The sequence below is a fragment of the Crotalus tigris genome, unplaced genomic scaffold (genome assembly GCF_016545835.1).
Source record: "Crotalus tigris isolate CLP2741 ecotype Arizona unplaced genomic scaffold, ASM1654583v1 scf7180000018354.2857554, whole genome shotgun sequence".
NCBI lineage: Eukaryota > Metazoa > Chordata > Lepidosauria > Squamata > Viperidae > Crotalus > Crotalus tigris.
In genome coordinates, this window is record NW_024096961.1 from 2,543,455 (window position 1) to 2,568,391 (window position 24,937).

At 36.7% G+C, this 24,937-nt stretch overlaps 1 protein-coding gene across 2 annotated transcripts in view; it reads right to left on the reverse strand.

Annotated features, from left to right (window-relative positions):
- Window positions 1–398: 398 nt before the first annotated feature.
- KCNC1 (potassium voltage-gated channel subfamily C member 1) overlaps window positions 399–24,937 on the reverse strand; it is a 145,542-nt gene continuing 121,003 nt past the window's right edge. The window contains exons 2-4 of one of the 2 annotated variants that reach the window (XM_039350805.1): window positions 19,892–20,825; window positions 3,653–3,841; window positions 399–559 (exon numbers count right to left, since the gene is read on the reverse strand). In XM_039350805.1, the coding sequence (XP_039206739.1) occupies window positions 495–559; window positions 3,653–3,841; window positions 19,892–20,825 (1,188 nt within the window). In that variant the 3' untranslated portion in view covers window positions 399–494. Of the gene's footprint in view, window positions 560–3,652; window positions 3,864–19,891; window positions 20,826–24,937 lie in introns of those variants that run through there. The other variant, XM_039350806.1, reaches the window with a different exon arrangement.

Sequence of the window (24,937 nt, forward strand, 5' to 3'; positions counted from 1 at the left end):
GATGAATTTATGAAGGCATGGTCAATGTGACTGCCAATTGCACTTTTTAAACCATCCATTCTTGTGATCATGTATACAAATAATCAATCCATTGCAAAGGAATGTACGGCTTTAGAATATCTTTACAGTTTGCTACCACAACATATGTAAAAGTAAAGAGCTTTGAAGGAAAATATATTACTTTATCTCCCCACCCTCCCCCCCAAAACACCCCTTTAATAGTAAAGTAAGTTAACTTGTACAATCTCAGGGGTTTTCTTTTTTCTTTTCCCATGCAATTCATGCTATGAAACAACAACAACGAAAAAAATCTGCCATTTGTTACATTCTGGCCATAGAGAAATCCTGCATATCTCCCTTTTTGAAACCACATATATCATCCTGCAAACTTGCATGGAGGGAGATTACATTTGTCCAAAGAAGAGTTCTTCTATGCCTGCATAGTTCCACCCAGACGTTTATAAGCCATCATTGTCCATCTCGTTTTCTCCATGTCAAGTCACTTTGACTGCCTCTGTTGGCATATATTTAGCAATGACAGGACTTTCTTTGCAAAGATCTGCATGTAAAGAATATAATCAATACTTGAGCTTCTCTCCTGTGCTTTTCAAACCAAGCTGGGTGTTTTATAGCAAGGAGGAGAAAGGAGAAAGAGCTACATGCAGAGGCAGCCAATTTTCTTTTCCGCCAATATTTTTTTCCCATGCAGTCAGCCAGCCAGCTAGAGACCTCTCTACAGTGTATCTTATTGCTTTCAACATAGAAGAGACACCATGCAAAGTTTTGTCCTTCTGCTTTTATTTTGCTCACACTCTTGTAAGGTTCCTATGGCTCAACAATATCCTGAGAAAAGCAAAAATCTTTAGTCATTGGCAAGTTTCAGCACTGGACTATATGACAATCTAACCCACTTCAAAAAGCCAGTGGATCTACCATTAGCTGAGAAAAGCACATACCAGGATGGGGTGCACCACCACAAGAAACTATGTGGTGCCTCCAGCGTAGCATCTTATGTATCAAAAACATGCAGTGTTATGGCCTGCCAAAGCAACTAATAGTGTCAATTTAGCTCTACGTGGTGAAGGATCTGGTCAAGATAAGTGTTACTAACACCAGTAGTAACATCAACTCCATGAGATGCCATCAAAAGCCATGATACTTTCAAACATCAGGATCTGCTTACAAGTGACACCACATAAGCTAATGAGAAGTCATTGCTTTTCTTTCCCCTCTTTTTATTAGCTTTATTGTGATTAGAATACTAGAATCTAGAAGACTATTTTTTGCTACTGATCCATGCTATGGAATGGGAGACCAAGAATGTCTCATGAAGTTCGAAGAATTCCAGGCTTGAAGGATCTTTCTACCATTTTTCCATGTCTGCAAACTAAGCTGTTAAGGCTTATAACATTTCAAAACCTTGTTTTAAAAGGAAAAAAAGAGGCAAAAACATAGAGTATTGGATCAACATCAGAATGGGCAAACCCAATAAAGTACAGCCTGATCGCAGCAGCATCCTTCATGCTTTGACATGCCAAGAGTAGTATCCCTTGCAACATGGCTGTGGCTGGAAATGGTGGAGGAAAAACATTCCTATGTTTCAATGGTCCCCCTGCTATGATATAGAGAGAGCTGTAGAGGAGCTGGAAATAAATAAATGTAAACCCTCAATCTGTCATAGAGAAACTGTAATACTAGCAAGTCACTATGTGTTATGTGATTGTACTGAACCTTTGGCATTTCATACTGTATTATCTGATACTAAAAATGTCTCTATCTCCCCACCCCCTCCATCAAAAGCATTTATAGTTCTGTTGCTATAGAGATACTACTCAATTTGTTTACCAGCATTTTTGCATGCATTTGGTTTCCTCTTCCTTCTGCCAGTTTTTTAGTCATGCATCAAACAGCTCAGCAAATCAGAGGCATTGTTATGCAATCTATGGAATGAAACTCCGTAGAAACACTAAAGGTGTCCTTGATATATTCCCCCCACCCACCCCAACACAGGCCAACAATATGTTGACATTTATCATTCCTTTGGCCAGCTGGCTCCATCCTTTCAATCAACTGGGTGGAGTCTCATTTTTTCAGTGGCTTTGGGAGAATTGTCCATTTGTCATCCTAAAAGAGGAAAGGTCTAGAAGCCAGCTCCCAAAGCACTGAACCAAGAACCAGGGCTCAAGCTGAATGAAAATGACCAACGTGTATCCAGTATAAAATCAGGTATAAAACACTTTGCTACCAAGGTAAACTTAAGCAAAAACTTTCATATGAAAGTACAATGATCCTGCTATATCTTATCATTACTAAACTTTGAAATTATAATCATGTATACTCTATAGCTGTCCCTTTTTTCCCCCTGCCAACATGCAATGCATCCTACAGGTTTAATAAAGTACTGATTTGTGCCACATAATTTTTGCAGTGTCTGTAGAAATATTATTATACTCTGCGGCTACAATCCGCAAGGTTTTTGTCATAATCACCCAAAGTACAAGTCAAGGTTCTGCATTTACTTAACTGAATATACCATTCAATATTCTGTTCAGTTTGAAGGAACTGCTCATTTGAAGCACCATGGCCACAATGGAGCCTTTGTCTATCTGACTTAAATGAAGAAAATATAGTTTTTCTAAATAGGCAACTTGTTAATATTATCATAGGTGGAACCTTAACAAAACTGAGATTTTAATTCTCATGGATTTAGATTAAGTATGCCACCATTTGCTTATTTTACTTTCACATGTGCAGAAAATATTGTAAGAAATATTTGGGAAGCTCAGCAATAAACTGCAGTAAAAAATAAAAATTCAACATCAGTTAATACAACTGAACACGGGAGCATAAAATGGTGGTAGAATTTTGATGCTAGTATGAGAAAAGTGGCTATTGTTCTGAACTATAAAGCATTTATGCCTTTTTAATCAAACTAGGAATTTTCACCAGAGGTGGACAAATAATAGAATATGCCTGCATTGTCCAATTAGCTTCTAATTACTAACTTCAACAATGTAATATTTCCAAGTGTTTCAGGAATAAGTAGGAAGAGATACTGTCTCTTGATGATGAGCCTGTTTAATGATGGAGTTTTTCTTAACTTGGTGGTTTACAAACTAGGATCCTGAAGCCCATTAGGGACATGAGCTTCTGCCAGGAGAAATGGTAAAGAGATATTTTAATGACCACTTTCCCTCTGCAAAGAACTGCATTTGCCACAAAGAAGCTTCCTTCTTGCCTCTGCAAATCTTATGGGAAAGAAGAGTTAAAGAAGGAACTAACAGCAAAATTGTAGGGCTGAAAATAACTGTGGTGATGAAAGAGTGGGCACCAGGCTGGCCCAGTACTGCCATAATAACAACAGTATGGGGAAAAAAAAATCTGAAGTGGAGTCATATAACCACTAAGGTCATAATTCACAATAAAAGAACACGTTGGACATCTTTATCAGGTAGAATTATCTTCAAATAATTACAAATTGCAAGTGCAAATTTCAGCCATTGCCATTTCTTATCTGATGAATGGATTAAGATGTCTGGCTGTTACTTTTAGTGCAAGAAACTAATATTCTCAAACAAACTTAACACTGTTCAATAAACCAGATCTTAAACTATCTTACTATCTATGTGATTAGCGGACCTTATCTACATACCCTTTCTTATTCCTCCATCAGGCGGGCAGGGATATTCCCCGGTTGATAAGAGGAAGCAAGGTCCATATCTCTCCCGAGTGCCAGAATGGGTAAATGGCAGAGCTTCCTCAGGCGACATAGCCTGGTCTATGTGGGGACATTCTTCGTTTGCCAGCGCTGCCTTGGCCACCTCCCCATTCAGTTTCGAATCTTCAAACATATAAGCAGAAGGCTATTGAAACACTAAGCATGCTTTCGTTGCCATGAAATCTCTCGGTAGAGTTCCAAAACTAGGTGGTAACAGTATGGGGGAGGGGAAAAAGGAGCACATTTGTTCTGGGTAGCTTGGTGAAGTGCAGGGCACCCTTTTTAAAGAAAAAAAATGTTAATGGGGGGAAAACAGAAAAAAGAGAATGTTAGCTTGCTAGAAACATGGCTCCTAACTTTGTAAGCAGATATCTGTAATTAAAAATGTGATTATATCTAGTAGGATGGAAGCTGGCACCCAAGTGATCTGTTTCTCATCTAGCTGCCTAGAACTCACAACATTTTCTGAGGCTGGCACTCACAATGATTCAGATCACGGTATTGGAGTAACTTCTAGCTTTCTTGTCTTACTTTTTTTTTTCCAGTGTGAATTTTGAACAAACTTATCCTTACGTTTCCATTTCCGTATATACAAAACAGTGGCACTCGTTTTATGCAGACACACATAGCATGCAATGAAAATGTGATAGCAGAACATAGATTTTTTTTTCCACTGTAAAAATCCATGTGCCGAGAGGTTGACTGATGGTTCTTCTCCCTCCCCGCCCGCCCCCCCCCTACATATTTCTATGGCAGCAGAGGATGCTGGATATCTCTGGATAATCAAATGAGATTGGAAAAACAAACATACATGGCACATGACTAAAAATGGCTTGTAAACATGTTTCCATCTGCATGTTTTTAAAGAGAGCTGACTTTGTTTCCTCTGTGTGACTTGCTTCACAATCTCAAAGCAATTTAAAGTGCTCTTTTAAAATTGTTATTAAAGTACAAATTAGTATATTAAGAATATAGGTGACATATGGCATAATTCACTGTGGCCAAGAAGGAATCACTTATGTAAAAGTAACCTTTTCTGAGGAACTGACACACTATAATTGTATCATTCAAACTCTCAGTTGCACAATGCTTATTACATAAGATAGCTGGCTAGACATAGAGGTGTCTCTACACAGTTTAAACTAAAATTGTTGGAGCCTAATATATTCTGTTCTTATGCTAGAATTTAATGCTCAGACTTGTGCAACACAGTCTGTAGTTTCATTGATTCATAACGGTAATTAGTAATCAATCTCCTCATTTAAAAGAGACCATATAACAATCAAATGTATTTATCAGTAAATAATTTGAAAACTTTCTGAGACTTAAAAATTTTTAAGAGCATAACATATACAAATAACATTAGGATGCCTTGAACTGTGAGATGGGTGGCAAGTAAATTTGATAAAAATAGTAATGATAATGTTTCTTCCTAAGTTGATCTGCTTTCTTATTCCTGTTATATAATTTTAGGGAAGGGTGATCTGATTCTACTTACTACTTTGTGCAGTAAGTAAAATTGGTGGACAAATCACTTTTGATTCTTATAATCCTGTAGTTTATCCCTGCTATATTGACTCTATAGTTTATTTAGGAATTAATTACTGTATTTTACATTTATCTTTACAATTATCTGAAAGAAAAATGATCATACAGAAATAGCCTGGCATGGCATTATATTGTACCTTACCAAATTAGCAAACTGAGTTTTAACAATATCTATTTCTATCTGGCTTTTTTTTTTTAAATTGAAGTCTGTTGGATCAAGCAGTTATAAATGGATAGTGCCAAGTACCTGATGCTCATTAACTTTACTATAACTGTATTCAAAATCTAATGACAACTGGCAACAGCACTAAGTTTGTAACATTTCCAGGGAATATCCAAGCAACCACACTTTTAATGCAAAACTAAAATTTAATGTAAAAGTTTAAATTTCAGTGGGATTGCTAATTCACTAGAGAGTATACTGGTCTTCAAAATCTTGTAAGATTTGTAAGGTGAGAATATTGAAATATCATGAGATCTTAGATGCAAATGACAAAATCTCCGCAGATTTCATAGTGAGATTGCCAAAATGTCACGAGATTGGAGGAACTTGTGAAAAATTGATGATTTTAATTCTATTTTTCCTGTGATTTGTGTCATTATGTAAAATTGCTTGATGGCCCCTGCCACCTGAAAAAATTGCCAATCTCAGACCTATGTTTTCTGTGTTGACCTGCTTGCAAATATAGATTGCTTCATTTTTTACTCTATCATTTACATTTGTGTTAATATTTTCCTCCAGCCAAAAAGTAATACTTGGATTTTGAGAAAGTTTGTGCATGTATTGCCATTCTTTAGAAGGAAATGACATTTTGTAAATTGTCATGGAGAATTTTAATTTTTACAAAAATATATTTTTTTTAAAAAGCCACTTAATCTGGACTTCTATCACAGAAGAGAGCAATTAAATCACAACATATAAAAGGGGCCAAGACAAGGAAGCTTGTGGGCATTTGGTAGGATATGAATAATTACATTTAATAAATAATACATGGTTTTTAATAAAATTGATTCATTTAATCCTCCAGAAGAAGAGGAAAGATGTGCTTATTTCTTAAGACAGCATGTGAACTATGCCAAGACAATTGAACTCTTAAGCCATGTTTGATCCTGGAAATTTCAGTCTCTTTAAAATGATTTTAAAAAAGATATCTGGACATTTTGTAAAATGACTTTATGATGCCCAACATATATCCTCCACCCCCTTGATTCTCACTTGAATTCCCAATTCAAGAAAGGAATCTAGATTTTACAATACATCAGAACCAATAAGCAATGGCCTGTGCCAGTGATGGGATTCAAATATATGAACAACTGGTTCTCTGTGTGGATGCCACTTCCGGAAGTCCATTCTGGGCCTGGGCAACAGAAAATTAGCTACCGGTTCTGCTGAAGTGGTGTGAACTGGCTGAATCCCACCACTGGCCTGTGCCCATTTTTCTTAACTTACAATTCTCAATTTTCTGATTTAGCAACAATGGCTGCCCAACTCAGGAAGTAAGTAAGAAATGATCCTGAGGGAGCCAGAAAAGCTCAAATATTAAATCCTGTTATATCCAGATGATTTCGGTGAGTGAGGCCTGAGCTTCAAAACTTGTCATAATATTAGTGAATCTGAGTTATATCAGTAGAGGAAAAATACAAAGGACAATTATTATCTTCTTAATAAGGGATATTATTATTTTTCTCTTCATATAACATTTGACTCCTGTAATTCTTCAAAATATAATGGAGGTCACATTCAGGTTTATTGCTTTCTATTATATTTTGTTTGTTTGTGTTTGCAAAGAGAAAATGAAAAAAAAAAAAAATCAAAAGCATGGAATTATGTACATCTCCCCATGCCTCTGCTTCTAATCTCTTGCAAATTCTGTAAATACAAAATATAAGATATTTTTTAAAAATGAAACTGAACTGAGCATTATATGCTCAATTGCAAAAGGTTTAATATACTAGGTCTGCACCATGCTTTGAATTAGATTCCCAAAAACCTTTGGGAGTGAGAATGCACCATCTCTTTGCATGCTTTAAAGCAGCTGCATATTTTCTTAAGTTGGCATGGCAATAAAACACAAAGCATTGCACAGCTGTGTTAGAAAGCATAATGCTTCAGAACAGCACAATATAAAAAATAATTTCTCTACTCTGAGAATGAGGAAACGCTTGGGGATGGAACAGTGCGATGCTTTGAAAAAATAAACAGGTGGGCACCTACTTTTAAGATCAGGACCACACTTCAAAATATAAATATTGTTTGGTTTCCAAGTATCAACAGATGTGAGCATCATGATGTCACCAGATGGAGAGGGGCCAAAGTCCATGACCCTTTTGATTTGAGAGAAGAGTTTTTATGAAGTGAAATGGATATCAAAAACTAATTTTGAAGGAATGGAACATTTTAAGGGATAATCACTAGAATAGCTAAAAATTGGATGAGAGTTGTCCCATCAGTTGAATCATTTCATTTGTGCTTTTTCACTAATGAGCAATCATAACTCTATCAAGAGATTATTTGCACCATCACTGTGGATGCATGTTTTAAGAATACTGACTATCCTTTTTAAAGACTCCTAAAATCTTCATCTATGATTTGGGATTCAGTAAAGCAGATGATGCAATCTAAAATAAAATTTGCATTTTAGGAGACATGCCAAGAAACCTTACAATATCATACTTAATATTACAGAGTGATAAGCTCAGTTATGTCTATTGTGAATAGACATAGTGTGAACCTGACATGATGGGATGGCTTGGTAACTTTCATGTTATCTGAAAGTAATGCTGGTGGATTTGGAACTCTTGATAGGGTGATCTTGGCTGAAAAGGAGGTTAAGATAATGCATGACAGGCATGAGGGAAGATGGGGCCCTGCAGATGAGATGACAGCCAATCCACTTGGAAGAACGAATTCCAAAATCAAACTTGGTAGAAGGCAATGGCAAACCACTACTACTGTGAAGAAAATTATATGAATATGGTGTCATGGTTCCAACTGACAGAGATGAATAAAGCAGAACTCCAAGGCTTGGAAATTCCTCAAAGAACATGTTTATTAGTTACAAAGTATCAGCATGTCAAAAGTGAAACCATGGCTGAAAACTGAAACAAATTTATGCCAGATGATGAAAATCTCATATCGAAAGGGAATCTCTATAATTACTGGGAAGGAACCTGAAGGGATGATATGACCATCCAAAGCTAGGCCGCTGATGATGCCAGTATTAAAAGAGAAGCTCCTCGTCTTTCAAGGACATATACATAAAGTGAGAAGCATGTACCAAGGGAAAATTGAAATGGTCAAAGCAGTAATGAAGCCTACTAAATGAAGCCTACTAGGCATATGTAGGTTTAAATGGGCCAGATTAGTTACTATAAATCAGATGACCATATGATAAATATTTCAGGCATAAGACCATGTAAAGAAATCAAGAGTTAATGTCTGTCAACAAAGACTTCCCTACGGATGGACTTGGTTATAAATGTTAGGATATTATCTGCTAGAATTAATGTCTGGTAGAATATCAATGTTATATAAATGTATGTCACCACTACAAATGCAGTGTGGAAAACACTGACAACTTCTACTGCAACTTGCATTTAGTAGTAAACACAACATTAGAAAAGATGTGGGCACTTCAAATAGTTAACTGGAATGTAAAAGTTAGAAAAATGAATAAGCTTGGAATTACATGAAGATTTGTACTGGGGAAAAATAATAATACAGAAGAAAAGTTAACAGATTATTGAAGAAAATATTGTGTTGGTTGCTGATGCCTGCTCCATCTAACAAAACCGCAGATTCTACTCTTGGGCAACATCAAAATCAAGTAAACTAACGAGAGGAAACCAAATATGGAAATGGAGAAGTGCAACCCTGGATGCTTCTGGATTGTGGAACAGAACGTGAATTGTTGATGTTAAATATATGATTATGCTTAAGAAATTAAGGAGAGTGGGTGCAGCAACAGATTATACCCTGGAGAATATAGAATCAGGATATCAGATTAAGAACAATTTACAGTGCTCAGTTTACACAAAAGAGAATCTAAGGACCTGCGGACAGAAATAAGAGACGTAAGCAGGAAAAAAATCTAAAATTTGAAAGATGAAAAAATATCCAAGTTATTATATTCAGATAAGACAGAGGACGAAAGCCTTGCACAAGAAGAAGGATGTATGGTGACAGACTTCTAATGCTAAGCAAAATACTGGTAATCCTCGACTTACAACAGTTTATTTAGTGACCATTCGAAGTTACAGTGGCACTGAAAAAGTGCCTTATGACCGATTTTCACATTTACGCACATTGCAGCATCCTCACGGTCACATGTTAAGATTCAGATGCTTGGCAACTGACTCATATTTATGATGGTTGCTGTGTCTTTTGTGACCTTCTGAGAAGCAAAGTCAATGGAGAAGCCAGAATCACTTAATAACAGGGGTTACTATCAACTACACTTAACAACTTCACTTCCTTGTGGCAAGAAAGATCATAAGAAGAGAGAAAACTCACTTAACAACTGTATCACTTAGCAACAGAAATTTTGGGCTCAATTGTGGTCGTAAGTTGAGGACTACCTATAGACCAAAAAAGATAACTCAGTCCAGAAACTTAGCAAATAGATGTTACGTTATTTGAGTGATTAAGCAATCTTTTAAAGAACAGCAATCACAGAAAATTTACTACTGATATAGGACTAGAATAATCATGGAAGAGGTCCAGGATATGCAAATGAAGTTAGTGAATCCCAAAGGTGCTTTTTCAAAGGCAACTGGGTTTTTGTTGTTTTTCCTTGAAGCCATTTTGCTTCTCATCCAAGAAGCTTCTTCAGTTCTGACTGAATGGTGGAGAACAGAAGGATTTATATTTTTTGCAGTCGTCTGGCAGTTACCACTCTCTCTGAGAGTTGTTGAGGCCACTTGGAGGATCATCTGTGCCTTCAGGGTCATCTGAATAGTGCAAACAGGTGTTTCAGCAATTCCAAGAAGGTTCCACATCCATTTGCACTATTCAGATGACCCTGAAGGCACAGATGAACCTCCAAGTGGCCTCAACAACTCTCAGAGAGAGTACTAACAACCTGTTGACTGCAAGGAATATAAATTCTTCCGTTCTCCACCATTCAGTCAGAACTGAAAAAGCTTCTTGGATCAGAAGCAAAATGTCTTCAAAGAAAAACAACGCAAGTCCAGTTGCCTTTTGAAAAAGCATCCTTGGGACAATCATGATTTGGATGACTGAGAATCTCCATACACACGAAGTTAGCGAAGAAATGTATCTACGGGTAGCTATATAGATAATTACCAATTATCTATTGATAATCCTTTACCAATCGAACTATAAATAACAGAAACATTTTCAGAAACAATATATTCAGGAATTGACTCCCTTACAAAATAAAGAGTCAGTAAAACAGCAACCATACACAAAAACACCCAGCACAGAAAAAAAGTGTAGGGAGAGATATAATGGTTCAGAATAGAGAAGGAAGTAAAACAAACATGCATTTTGTCCCTATATTCATTTAACTTGTTCAGCAAATCTACTGTAAAACATGACAAGACTGGAAGAGATATCAGCTAGAACACAATTCAAGCTAGAAACACTACAAAGTCTGAGATGCCTAGACAAGCCTACTTTCTTAGCCGAAGCAAAAAGACCGAAATGAGCTCATTAAATAAGCAAACCCGGAAAGTGAAAAATATGGATTAAAGTTAAAGTTTAAAGTTACAAAGATAATGTCAACCGGCACGCTAATGAACTCAGAGTTGATGTGAGAGAGTGAATGTAGATGATAGTTTTGATTTTCTGGGACTCAGAAAGCAAAATGGACAGCCGAGCAGTTTGATTCATGGGAAGAAGGCAAGGTTAAACAAGATCAAGGGTATTTCTGTGACAACAAAAATCAGTATAATTAAAGTAATGACTTTTCTAGGACTAATATGCAACTCTGAAAGCTGGACATTGAAAGAGATCAAAAGATAGAACATAAATGGCTTTAAATAATAGATTTAGAAACAATTATTACGTTCCATAGACTTCAAGAAAATCCAGTTTGTCCTGGATGAAATAAAGTCCTGATTAGCCACTTGAAGTGATGACCCAAAAGCACATATTTTGGGCTTCAGATGTGAGCAGGCAATGGAGTAGAAAAATATAACAAAGCCTGGCAAAATTGAGGGAAGTGGAAAAAGAGAATAGAACAAGTGGATCAATGGGGTTTAGAAGATACCTGGACTGTCCTTGGAAGACATAGGAATTATTGGTTGGAACAGGTTGAGATAGTGGGCATTTATCTGTATAACTGCCAAAGACCAGGCCTGACTCAATGGAACCAAACTTAAAACATATTTTTTTAAAATAAATAAATGTTTAAATTAACTTAAAAATAGGATTTTCTTTCTTCGTAAAAATCCATTTTTGTTTATGCATTAACTGAGAGCAAGTTATTTAGCTATTAGTTTAGTTCCAAGTGAAAATATTTGTTTGATTATATACATGGTTTCATTAGATTTGGTAAAATTCCAATATAATTACATTTAACTCACTTCTGAGAAATTGCACTTTACGTTATTAAGTTAAGAATTTGGGGGTTCTTGAGATGAATCATTAGTATCCTTTTTGTTTGCTCTTCTTCCCACCCAACTCCTTATAATTTATGCATATTTCTAATGGTTTTTGTTACTCATGCTTTAATCACCATGGCTTAAGTTATGCTCAACTAATATATGGCAGATTAGGATCCAGCCTTCTTCATTCAGAATAATACATTATTATAGATTACAGCCATATATTTATTTCTCTTTTATTGAGGAATAAACACAAAAGCACCTATCTAGATTTGCTTCATTGAAAATAAAAGGGACATTTTCAGTCAGGCTCTAGATTAGCAAAATATCTGTCTATCTTGTGCAGCAGACTCTGCTCAGAAAGAAATGTTATGCTCAAGTGGAATTCCAAAAGGACTCCAATTCTGCTCCATTGTTTGCTGTGAAAGGAGATGACCTTTCTTCTCTCTCTTAGGATTAGTTCCACTGAAAACCAGTTGACTCATTTTGATTGTTAAGGGTAGGGTAGCACATTTGCCATTAATTATAACAGAGAAGAATTACAGAAGAGACAAGAAAACTCAGACAAGTAATGATGACATGAGACAATGACAGCTCAGAAAGATGATGGATACAAGTACAGCTTCGAGCTATGACAGAAGTGATTTTGAAAACAGTGGTGGAATCCTCTTACAGCGGATACATTTTGGAATTATTCTGCTGGAGAGCTATGCATCTTAACTTGTTTTCCATGCAGATAGTACTAAAGAGAGCAACATAGCCAATTAGTGCCATGTTGCATCAAGTACTTACTTTTTCTTTTGGTATTTATACCTTTTTCATCAGGATTTGTGTGTGTGTCACAACCTCAGTGGAGTTTACCTACAGCCTGTGATATCCCTTGTTGTTTTGGATTTAAAGAACTGTACTCTAATGTCCTTCTGTTGCCCAGTATGGAACTCAGGTTGATGACAATTGAAGAAAAACTTCAGAATATAAAATGTGACAGTCTGTAACATACATAAGTTGGAAGCAACATATAGGAGTAAATAAACAAACAAACAAATAAATAAACCAAATAGTGAGAAAGAGAGAAACAGAGAAACATGAAGAACATGTAAAGACTTCAGTTATTTCTATACAGAAACTGATTTTAACTATCTCAAAGCTTTATAATTTTAGCTTTTTGAACCAGTAATATTGCTTTTCATAAAACTTAGAATTATTTTATGCACATATCTAAGTGTGTGATTCAATGTCATCTTTGTAGCAACAAAGCTTACCTTGATAAAATTTAGTTTAGCATACTAAATCCAGAGGCCCTTAAACCCAACCTACCTGTGAGTAGTTACTCACCAATGTGTTGAATTGGATCCCTCCAGGAAATGTAAGTCCCAGTAAAGATCTTTCAGCCAATAATCTCTCTCAAACCTTACTGGCCAACACTGTGATCTCCCTCCTAGACAATACCCCCATTTTTAGAGACACAATATCTCATACCTCTACTAATGAGTGAGGTAGCACAATGGTTTACTGACCGCTGAAGCAAGGGGTTAAAAATAAGCACGAGAAGTTCAGGCAGTCTTTCCTTTACAGGTCACTCTGGAAAGTTACAGTTGGATAATCCTGAAAAAATGGTTTGTTCCCAGCAGCACTTCCAAAAATGTACCTCGGAACTTGAAGTGGTCTTGCAGTACTTACGGCCTATCATAGATAGTAGCCCTATCTATGAAATCATACTAAAACCATAGCAATGTTCTGTTACGATGCGCTATGCACAAGTCAGACATTATATTACATTCAATGTACAGCTGGGAGAGGGAGATTTAATGTGGGTACTACCTCTCCCCGTTACCCTTTAAGATCCCTGAGTTTAGATTCATTCTTAGATAATAAACACTTCAACATGGTGATCATGGGATTTATGCCATTCATGGAGTGGAAATGAATGTGAAGGACCATGAGCGCAAGAATGGTTAGTTAATGAAAATAGCAGATGCAGAAGAACCTCAGCGAAAGTTTACAACATGTATAAGAGAGTAAGAAAAAGTACGCTGAAAAGATTCTTATGAAATGATTGTTTGCTCCCTTTTCTAGTTGTGCAAGCTAATCATCATTTGTTTTCTGTTAGTGGCCTAGTATAAACTTTATCACCAGCTCTAGGATTCAAATCACCCATGCTTTAGGCTTCCCATCTTATTACAAATTCTGATTTTAAGACATAATTCCGAATTCTGATCAGATTATTATCTTGGATTTTTTTTTTAGTGCAGCTGCATTGATGTTGATCAGCATTGGTACAGAAAGTGACCATTGAAGGTCAAATGGCTGTCAACGTGACCTGTGATTGCATCATTTTCAGTGAAACAAATAGCTTTGGATAATGTCACAAGGTAGAGAGATGCTCATTTTGTTCCTACCCAGTTTCAACTGGGTGATTGACATTCACATTCACAAATTTCCAAAGTCAAATACATAACATTGCCGCTAGGCTTTCATTGCATGCAGAGTGAATGATTGTCCAATCTTGGTATTTAAGGAACTGTAACACAGTTGCCTCTATTTATTAATCACACATGACTGAATCCAGGATTTAGACATTCCTAGACAGAGATTATATTGCATTGCTGAAGCTAGAATTTCAAATTGGGATAACCATAAACAGTATCATCACCGAGTTATTTCTTTTAAGTACAAAGACATGGAATATGCCTAAAAGACAGCCAGGGTAGTATTGCAGTGAATGTGAAAGCCTAGAACCAGGGAACCTCAGTATCTAGTCTACCTCAGCCACTGAGGGGGTTACTTTGAGTCAGTCCCTATCTTTTAACCTAATCCCTTAGAATAGATAATTTTGGAGGGGAAAACACAATGCATACTATTTGACCTCATATGTTTTAATAAAGAAATGTAGAATTTTAGACCATGATGATTGATTCTAGGGATACAAATTAAGTCAAGGGTGGATGAAATGTTCCAGTAATAACTCAAATTCAGTGCAAGTTTGGGAAATAAGTAAACAAGTCTTCAAATTCTGTTCAATTTCTACTTGTGTTCTCTGACATATAAAAGCAGAGAGCCAAAGTGAAATAGACTTTCAATATAAATCTGGAATATAAATCTCACTTTCGTGTCTCAAAAGTCTCAAAAATATCAACATGCCATTGTTTACACTTTGCTGTTTCAGTTCAGAATGGATCCATCCCAAATGATTCTTTATAAGATGTGAATAAGCATTATAAACTCTGTATAATAAAACTGCATCTATCAGCCATCTTCTCCTCCTCAACCTCATCATGCTTTAGACTTCCGACTTCCTATTGTATGCTATCATGCAATCACACAGTGAGTTTCTCCAGCCTCATCAGTCTCAGCAGAGAAATGTTTAATGCAGTATTAGCAAGACCTCTAAAATATTTCTCAATCTAACAGGCTCAAGGGAGAAAGCTTGCTATGTAAACTCCATTTTCATGGGTTTCTCATGGAAATGTAATGTGTTTATATCCCTTTCTCTGGTCTATGAGTAGCTGAATCACACTTATGCCTTGATCATTGCAGCAAAGGGTGTTAAATTAAGTGATTGAAACAAATAGTATTGTGCTTTTTTTGGTCTTTGTTCCTTTTTGTAAACAAAGGGCCTGTTAACATGAAATCTCTGGTGATTTTTCACTCCCTCTTGGTCCTGATAAAGTTATCAAGAAGGGCAAGGGCTCCAGTCCAAAGAACATGAAAATAACGAGCCCCAAATTAAAACAAACAAGTATTTATGTATCGGTTATTTAAGCCTGTTATAAATCTGAAGACTGGAATATCTTCATTTTTGTCTTATGTCTGATAGCTCAGTGGGGGTGGAATGAGTTGAATTACCATTTAACGAAGGATAAGGTTTAGGGTTGTTGTCAGTGGGATGGAGCAGTTGGCTTCTACTGATCATAACCACTGGTCCTGCTTGGTGCATATTGTTTTTATTAAATGGGAGCAATTTCATTTCCAAGTTCCCCCTGAATATATTGGAGATGGACTCTGAGGTCTTCTGCATGTGAAGAACAAACTTGACTTCTAAGTGATGACATGTCATTGTATAGTTCCATTTGGGTGAAGTAAAGGGAGTGTTGCTATACCTGTGGACATTGCAAGCACATGCTATGCTCCACCAGTTTTTTTTTCTCTGTAATTAAAACAGTGTTTTCCTGCAAAGCAGTCAACTGTTTATACATATAGATTTGCTACACTGTCTATGGACTCTATGGGCCCTCAGGCATTCTTAAAAAATAATAATGGTGCCTGACTGCAGAGGTTCCAGGAAAAAGGCAAAACTAACATGAGATTACAGACTGCATTTTGATGATAGGGGGAGGAGAAATTATTAGAGGGGATGGCAGGAAGCACTATCACTAACCTGCCATTAGATACATGGGTATTTTGCGATGGAACAATCTATGTGCATGAGGAGGTTAAATGCTTTTTTGGCAACCATTTTGTGAAAGTGCTCACATCAAGCACTGAAAACTACAAATATGCTCACCAAACACAACATCTTGCCTGACTTTTACTGCATTCAAATATACCTCGTTGGCTTAATAATTTTGCTGCTGTGCAACTAAAATCAGGAATCACTTTTTCCTTCAATAAGGCAAAACAGTTCTATTAAAGTAAACTATCCATTATGAGGTAGGTAGTGCAATCCTGTAGTGAAGCTGATTATGCGGGTTCTAATGAATTCTCCAAACTAGACCATCCTAAATGAAATGGTGTGGTACTTAGGCTCATATCACCTTAGTCAACAAATCGACATATTATCCTTTATCGTACCTTTACTACATTGGTTGGACTTGGCCTGAGATCATTTGTTTCAGCTCATTTGGTAACCTAGAACACGTTCCTTACTTCTAAACACTGGAAAGTTGCACCAAACACAGGAAGAACATCAAATATTTACCTTTGACTGTTGACAGCTTGATATCTGATGCACAAATGGACCCATTTTACTCTTTTCAGTAGCCTTTTAATCACTCCAAAACTCTTTAGAAGAAAATAATAATAATAATCTGTCTCTTCCTTAATGTGGACTGTAAAAGCTGGAGAAAACAGATACTTGTGCAAACATGAAGGAATAGTTTCCCATTGGAAGTGTTACTAATGCTACTACTAGCAGAAGCCATTAGAGGGAGATTTAAATAAAATTTTGGGATATTTTAGTACATTAGAATAGAATAATCTAATTTTAAAATTTCCTACTGCACCGGAAACTGACTATCGCTGATCAATATCTTATTGCAAGGTACACAGAACATTCATTAAATCTGCCTCTGAAGCAGCTACTTCCTTGTATTCTATACAACAAAGTAGCTGATCACTACATGGTAGAAATTATAACAAAATTGTAAAGAAAGCATGTTTCTTCAGATATGAAAATGAGACTAATTAAAGAAACCTAGGATAAAGTGGGCATCTACAGTCCTTCTCAGATGCTATCTATTTTACTCTGCTGATAATTGTGTGTTGGTTGTGATTCTCTTTGGTTTATTTTCACTTCCAGGGTTGGGATATCTAAGTCCTGTGATTGATACGTAGAAGTTTAACTTATGATGGCATTCGTATACAGGAAATAGGATTTACTTGGAATCTCCAGATCTCTTGATTCTGGATATGACAGAATCCTCCTCAACTCCCCAATGCCTTCCCTGCCAATTAAGCATTAAACATTTGCTTCTGTTGTATTGAATAAACAACCAGGTACTGTAATCCAACTCTATTAAACAAATTACAAATGGGCTCTTGGAGCTGATGAAAAGCACAAACAAACTGTTGACTTTAAGGCTCATGCATGCAAGCTGGCCAATTGTTTTCTGCACATAACCCTTTTCATGTATAGAACCATTTGTGGATGTCCTAACATGAACTGGGCTGCATAGAAGTGCTAGCCCAGTCATAACCAGTACAAAAGAGCTGCTTGGCTTATATCATATACAGTACAGTTCACTTCATACTGCACATAATTCCACATGTGAGAAGAAATAGACCAATGATAACAGGTGTCCACAAACTCTTTTTACACACATGGGTCACATATGATTTTAGAGCCTTCATGAAAACCAATTGGTTCTCTGGACTACAGGCACCCAATAAGCAGGGACATTGTTCAGCAATTGGAAGTATGTAGCCTACTGCTTTGTAAGCATCATTTTATCGTCCCTGTGTTACAGAATCATATATGTACTTCTTTACTCATGAAGAAGTTGCATTATTCTTGGTGACGACTTTGTGATAAGCATTTGCAACCTGAGAAGAATGCGTAGGTATGTGCAAAGGGTAAAATAGTAAAGAGGCAGTCCTTGCATGGATTGTGGCCAGCCTGGAGCAATGGAAGTCTTCAAATTAAATTAAAGGATTAAAAAAAAATCCACAGGAAAAACAGAGGCAAAAATGAAAACTTTACCCATCTGGATGGATTTTCAAGTTCCACAACGAAATAACTGAAAAGTTGTACTATCTCTTGGTCATCTCTTAGAAATTAGCATTTGGCATTGGTGAAGCCACACACACAAAGGAAAGTTATACTTCTTTTGTGTTCTTTCAATAGCATCGACATGCATGGCTATGAGATGGAAAGAGAAGAGTCCTCACCACATGGAGCAATAAATTAGATTTTCCACAAAAGTAAACAAATAAATGGTACTGCAAGACCATCATAAGCTCATCCTTTAAACAGATTCTTACCCCTAAAGAGTAGCATGAACTGCTGTATAAACAATTTTTTTTCTCAATATATACCAATCAGAAATGTCCCACCCCCCCAACACTTAGGCTAAATAATGCACATGGCTTGCAACTTACATTGATTTCACCAGCCAAAATAATTGGTGTCTGTTTTTCTTAAAATTACATCCCCACCCCACAGAATAGGTCAATGATATTCCATGGATAGAGGTAGATTATGGGGTTGAACTAATCAGATCAAAGCCCTGTACATTTGTGTGCTCTTTTGAGGAGTCTCATAAAACTGAGACAGTCCCATAACTGACCACTAGCCATGGGATATTATAACATATTCCATGATGACTAGTATTTTTATTCCCCAACCTCTATGTTGAACCAATGTGAAAAATAGTTTTGTCCGAATGGAATTATTTTCTTATTGCTTTCATTTATCTCTATTTTTTTTTTTTAAAAAAAGATACCCTGTGAAATTATCGCTCAAGCCTCTTCAGAAGAAATCTGCCCCAATGGCCACCAAGCTCCCCTTTTTCCATCAGCCTTTTAATAGTAGATGGTTGAAGAAGCTGTTGATTGTAGACTGTTTTCAGGAGAAAGCATTGATGAGCCTCGTGTTTTGAATGCTAAGTACTAAGCTTCTGTATGATTCTACTGGGTTGGAATTGCCTGCCACGAATAAAATTTTAGCTGTGTGTCTTTCTGAACCTCATCACCATGTCTTTAAGAAATCTAAGCTGCCATTCTAATAAGTAAATAACCACTTGGAATAACCAGTTGGGGGGGAAATGTTTTTCTTATGGATCTGCATGTAGATGTAAGTTGCTGTTTGCTTTGTTCTTCTAATCCCCCAAACCCATTGGTTTTCTGCAACTTTAGAAATATTGGTAGCTAAGTATAAAAGGAAAGTAGCAAGCTAGGGGGAAATGTACTGTATGTTTGTGTTTTCTTTTTGGGGCAAAAACTGTGCCCTTGACTGCTAATATGCTAGGCAGCAGGCAAACTTTGTGAACCATCTTGAAATAAAAAATGTAGTCTGTCAGTAAAAATTGTAGAACTGAAAATATTCCTCTGCTCAATCTAGTTATTCCTTCAGAGCCTTTAAGTATCCTGTTAAACAGGACTGGTCTGAGGGTTCCTTACAAATCTGTGCACTGCTAAATTTTGTTTATCAGCTTCTCCTGGTTGCCATTGGTCCCTGCAACCTGTATGTCCCACACATGATTCCATTTGTGCCAGTGGGACAGCAATGGGATAACGTGCTATCCATTGGGCTAAGAATGCAGTCTGACTGAATCTTTCAAGCTCTAGAAAGGATGGAGATTAAAAGTCAGATGGACATTCCTCTAAGAGGTTTCCTACCTGCTCTGTTAATTTCTAACATTTCTTCTTGGGCGAGTGGGCATGTGTCGCTCTGAGTACTGTGGTGTGGAGAGTTTATGACAGATTTACAATAATTGGGGGATCCCAGCTGGGGCGGCCGCGGGATATGCTTCTTTTTTTTCTTTGGTAGCTTCTGCTTAGCCATAGCTAAGGAGTAATACATTCCAAAATTGTTCACAATGACGGGTACAGGCATGGCAATGGTCAGCACGCCTGCGAGAGCACAGAGGGCCCCCACCAGCATGCCTGACCAAGTCTGAGGATACATGTCTCCGTAGCCCAGGGTAGTCATGGTGACAACAGCCCACCAGAAGCCAATGGGAATATTTTTAAAATGTGTGTGTTCACTGGCACTAGGGTCATTGGGTTTAGCACCTATTCTCTCAGCATAGTAGATCATCGTGGCAAAGATTAAGACGCCCAGTGCCAAGAAGATGATGAGCAGCAAGAATTCATTTGTGCTGGCACGGAGAGTATGACCCAAAACCCGCAGTCCTACGAAATGGCGGGTCAGCTTGAAAATTCGCAGAATTCGCACAAACCGGACTACCCGCAAGAAGCCCAAGACATCCTTAGCGGCTTTGGAAGACAGGCCACTGAGTCCAACCTCCAGGTAAAAAGGGAGAATGGCCACAAAGTCAATGATATTCAAGGTATTTTTGATAAATTCCATCTTGTTGGGGCAGAAAATGACCCTCATCAGAAACTCAAAAGTAAACCAAATCACGCAGACCCCTTCAATGTAGGTCAGGAAAGCCTCCGTCTCAGTCTCCTGATAGACCCGCACCTGGGTGTCATTGCCAACAATTTCCTTCTCTGTCTTGTTAACGATAGGATTAAATCTCTCATGGGTCTCGAGGCAAAAGGTGGTGATGGAAACCAGAATGAAGAAGAGGGAGGCAAATGCGATGTACTGTAGAAAGAAAGAAAAAATAGAAGAAAACAATTAGAGAATTAAGTTTCTTTGGGAAGGATAGAAAGATCACCAAGCATACAGAGATCCATTTGTGACTCAGTAAAGAAAATAAGGTTGGCACAAATACCTAAATGCAGATTCTTGGCACTCATTCAGTAAAGTAATCAGGTCCTGGCCTAGTTAATTTATGAGCAAAGAGAAGGCTCACATACAATTCGGGAACCATCTTGGAAATCTTCTTGTCATTCTCTTGCGTGGAATTTGTTTTGCAGTTTCTCTTTTTTTTAAAAAAAAAAAATTAACATGTTTACATTTTGCTTCAAAGAGGAAAGTGGATGTTGTTTTGGCCACTCAACATTCTGGAATCATAAAAAAGAGGCGTTACATTAAATGGAGGAAAGTGTTTTGCCAAAATATATGGTATAGCATGATTCCTTTAGAAAAGAGCCAGGCCAATTGTTCATTTGGTATAGTAGAAAATTCCCAATGTTTGTCATTGTAATCCCATGACAGCTGATGCTACTAAAGTTAGTAAGTTTTAGCAATGAGGGGGAAAAAATTAAAAGTTGTATTATTTTAAGTCATAGCCTTGTTTTAGTTTGGGGATCAGAGCATTTTATTTGTTGCAAGCCTCCTTGAATATCTGCATTAAAAGCAAAACAGATCATAAATTCAAATAAAAGAAATGCAGCAATGAATAAGAAGGTAGGGAAGATATTTTTTTAAAAAAGGGGAAGTGATAATCATAAGTATAACAAGAAGAAAAGTCAGATAATTAAATATGTCACCAGATCTTTTATTAATCTGATGCTCTTCAGATTGTATATGTATTCAGATATATTTGAATTTCAGCTCCCAGAATTCCATTCCAGCGCAATCATGCTATAATTCATATGTATATATGGTAGGCATGATGTTGGCAATATAGATATGAAAAACAAGTGGAGAATGATATCAGATATCATGATCAAAGCTTTCAGGCTAGAGAGAGAATCTGTACACCAGCAAGACTTGTTTGGAACAGGGTGCTGAATGCTTTATGAAAACTTTGTATATGTGTGCGTGTATGTATGTATCTATATCACTATATCTGTCTGTCTCTGTCTCTCTTTTCTTTCCTTTTTTTAAACAGAGCTGCTAGTATACTTTAGATTAAATATTGTATTGTTTAATGTAAGTAACATCAGGAAAGTAGTACTTCACATGCTTAAAATCCCAGTTGTTCAGTCCATTTTCTCCCCCACTTATGCTGTTTCATACACATGACCTAGTGCTGACATGAAGCCCTGATACAGTAAAGCCCTTGTTCCAGGAAACAACTAAAACCTCCAACCAAAGTATTTCATAAGTAGAAAATCAGGAATGCATAATTTATTACTGTACACAATACTTGAAACTTACTAATGTCGGGTGGATATTTAAATAACTATTTAAAGTTCAATAATAAGTATTTATTAAGAATCTCACCAATTATATGCTCATTGTTTTCATTGTTCCTATTTTTCTGATCTCAGAAGCTGGAAAAAATTTAAATGCTTTGGTATCAGAGCACCATGCTTTTAGGGAGTTCCTCACCCAACTACCCTAGTCCACTATCATGAGTGTATTCAGAAATCACTTGATGATCTATTCAAGTTATTACACAGTTAATCCTGAAGGTGATAACCTTCTGTCAAGGACACCCAAATTTCAAAAAAATATTTATTGTTTTAGTCTGTCAGTTTCAATGTAACCATTAGTTACAAGAAGAGTATTGCTTCTGTTTCACTCCAGTGCTGCTACCATTTGTGTGAGAATTCCATATTAACGTAAAAATGGGAACATAGGTTTATTCATATGCATTACAAGAATGCCTTAGGCATGTCTACCAAGTTGTAGTCTCTGAAATGAGAATTAATGATCCAGAGATAGATACCTTAAAATGTGAAACACAAATATTCTGAGTTAAAGATTAATTGTCAGTGCAGCTAAATATCAATCCAAAAACAAGAAACAAAAAGTTAGAGATTGTACTAAAACATCATGGGCTTATGATGAATGAAACTACCGTATGCTTAAACTAGACTCAGGTTGTTTCTATCTATGATTTGTTTAGTGTGTGAACCAGTAACTCTGGATTGCTTGTTTTGTAACATAGCAGGACCACAAACCAGGAAATAAGATATGGCTTATGACTTAATGAGCCATTCTAGTTCCCATTTAATATGAAATGAACCAGAGGACCCAAATGGGAGCAATCAAGCAGTTGGCACTGGGCACTTTTATTTATTGTGACATCCAAATGTTAAGATTTTGAGAAGCAGTCCTTGTCCCTATCCTCATTGACACTTGTTAGACCATAGTGCTGCACAGTGCTTCAGATATGAAAGTAAGAAGATGCTTCAGAGCATACAGGAGTGCACCCAAAACATCTGTCTGTAACTACTTAAAAAGCAGCTTATCCTAGAGTTGGGCAGTTACATCCAGGCACTCCAAAGCACCTTTTTTTTCCTCTGAGTTCAGCAGCACTATCAGATACCACTGGAGTACATCACAATTCCACTTTATATAGCATAGAGTTGCTTTTTTTACATGAAAATTGGATAAACTGAGTGCCTTAGAAATGTGCATCAACTAAAACTTGAAAAAATTAATTGGGAAGCTAGTCATAAAACAGAATAGTAATAAATAATAAATAATAATAATAAAACAGAAGAAGGCCACTATGGCATTTGTGCAAAGATTAAAAAGCATAGCTGTGTGATAGGTTTAACTCCTATAGCAATGACACTTCTGAGGAATAGAACTAAGCTAAAGGGATATATGAGAGAACTATATCATTTTTTTTCAGGAAAGATATATGCTAATTTTATACTTGTGAATCAGAACATCATTTCAAAATTCACATAGTTGAACAATATCATCATCATCACCTTCTTCATTCTTCTACTTCAGAAAGACCATGTTTATATCATAGTTAAGAAACCAACATAGAACCAAAGTTTTCCAAATAGGATAAATAATTATTCAGGCTTAACTAATCATGCAAATTTCATATCTCCGAAGCTTCCTGACCAGATAATGCATAGATAATAATAAGAGAAAAGCTGTCATGGCAAGATATTCTGTTGTTACAAAGTATATTATTTGTCTGGTGTGCTGGTCATAAGATGTTGTGGCTAACAAATGCTTCTGTTCCCTCCCCCCCCCCACAAAGTTGACCCATTGTGAAAGCTAGTTGGCATGCAGCTGCTATGGTCACCAAGGCAAGTTCACTGAATGTCACCAATGATTAAATATCAGTATTGGCCATCACTATATTCAAAAGTTTGTACATTTTTTCTAGCTATCAGCTGTGAGTTCTTGGAGAACTGCTCAGTCATGGGTAATTTAAGTATGGAAGAAAAGGCCTTGACATCATTCTCTTCATTTTAGAGTCCTGTAGCAAGCCATTTTCTGCCATCAACGTGTTATCTGATGGTACTTTAGTATAATACTGAGAGGTACTCAAGATTTACACAAATGTGAAAATACGTTTGCGAATGCTAGCAGATAATCTCTTTGCCATTTGTTTCTTTCAGGTTCTTTTCCCGATTGTTGAACAAGAATTTGCTTCAGAAATTTATTTCAAAGGAAGAGAGAATTGCTGAGAAATATTCCTGGGTGGAGCATGTTGTTCCTATACTTAGCAGCAAAATGACTAATTGGTCTATGGGATCACGAAGTGTTGGACACGACTTAGAGACTAAACAACAACAACAAGAAGAAGATGACTAAAGTGTCTGTGTGAATTTCCGCTCTTTGTAAATTAACTCTCAAATGCATATCTTATGAGGGAAGCCTCTCATTGGGCCCTTTTTAAATTGGGGAGTTTAGAGAGACGGGGAGCCTTTGTAGCAATGTTAATATATGAGGCACAAAACAGTAATGCTGGGAGTTGCATTCTCAACCACCTTCAGTGATAATATTACAGAATGTGGCCTTCAAAGTTACTACTACCTATGCTATTTCTTTTCAAATGCATTGTCTCAAGTTGCTTTTTCAAGAGGACTTTTTTGTTTTTCTTTGAAGATGTTTCGCTTCTCATCCAAGAAGCTTCAGCTTCTTCAAGAAAGTCCAGCTGCCTCTTG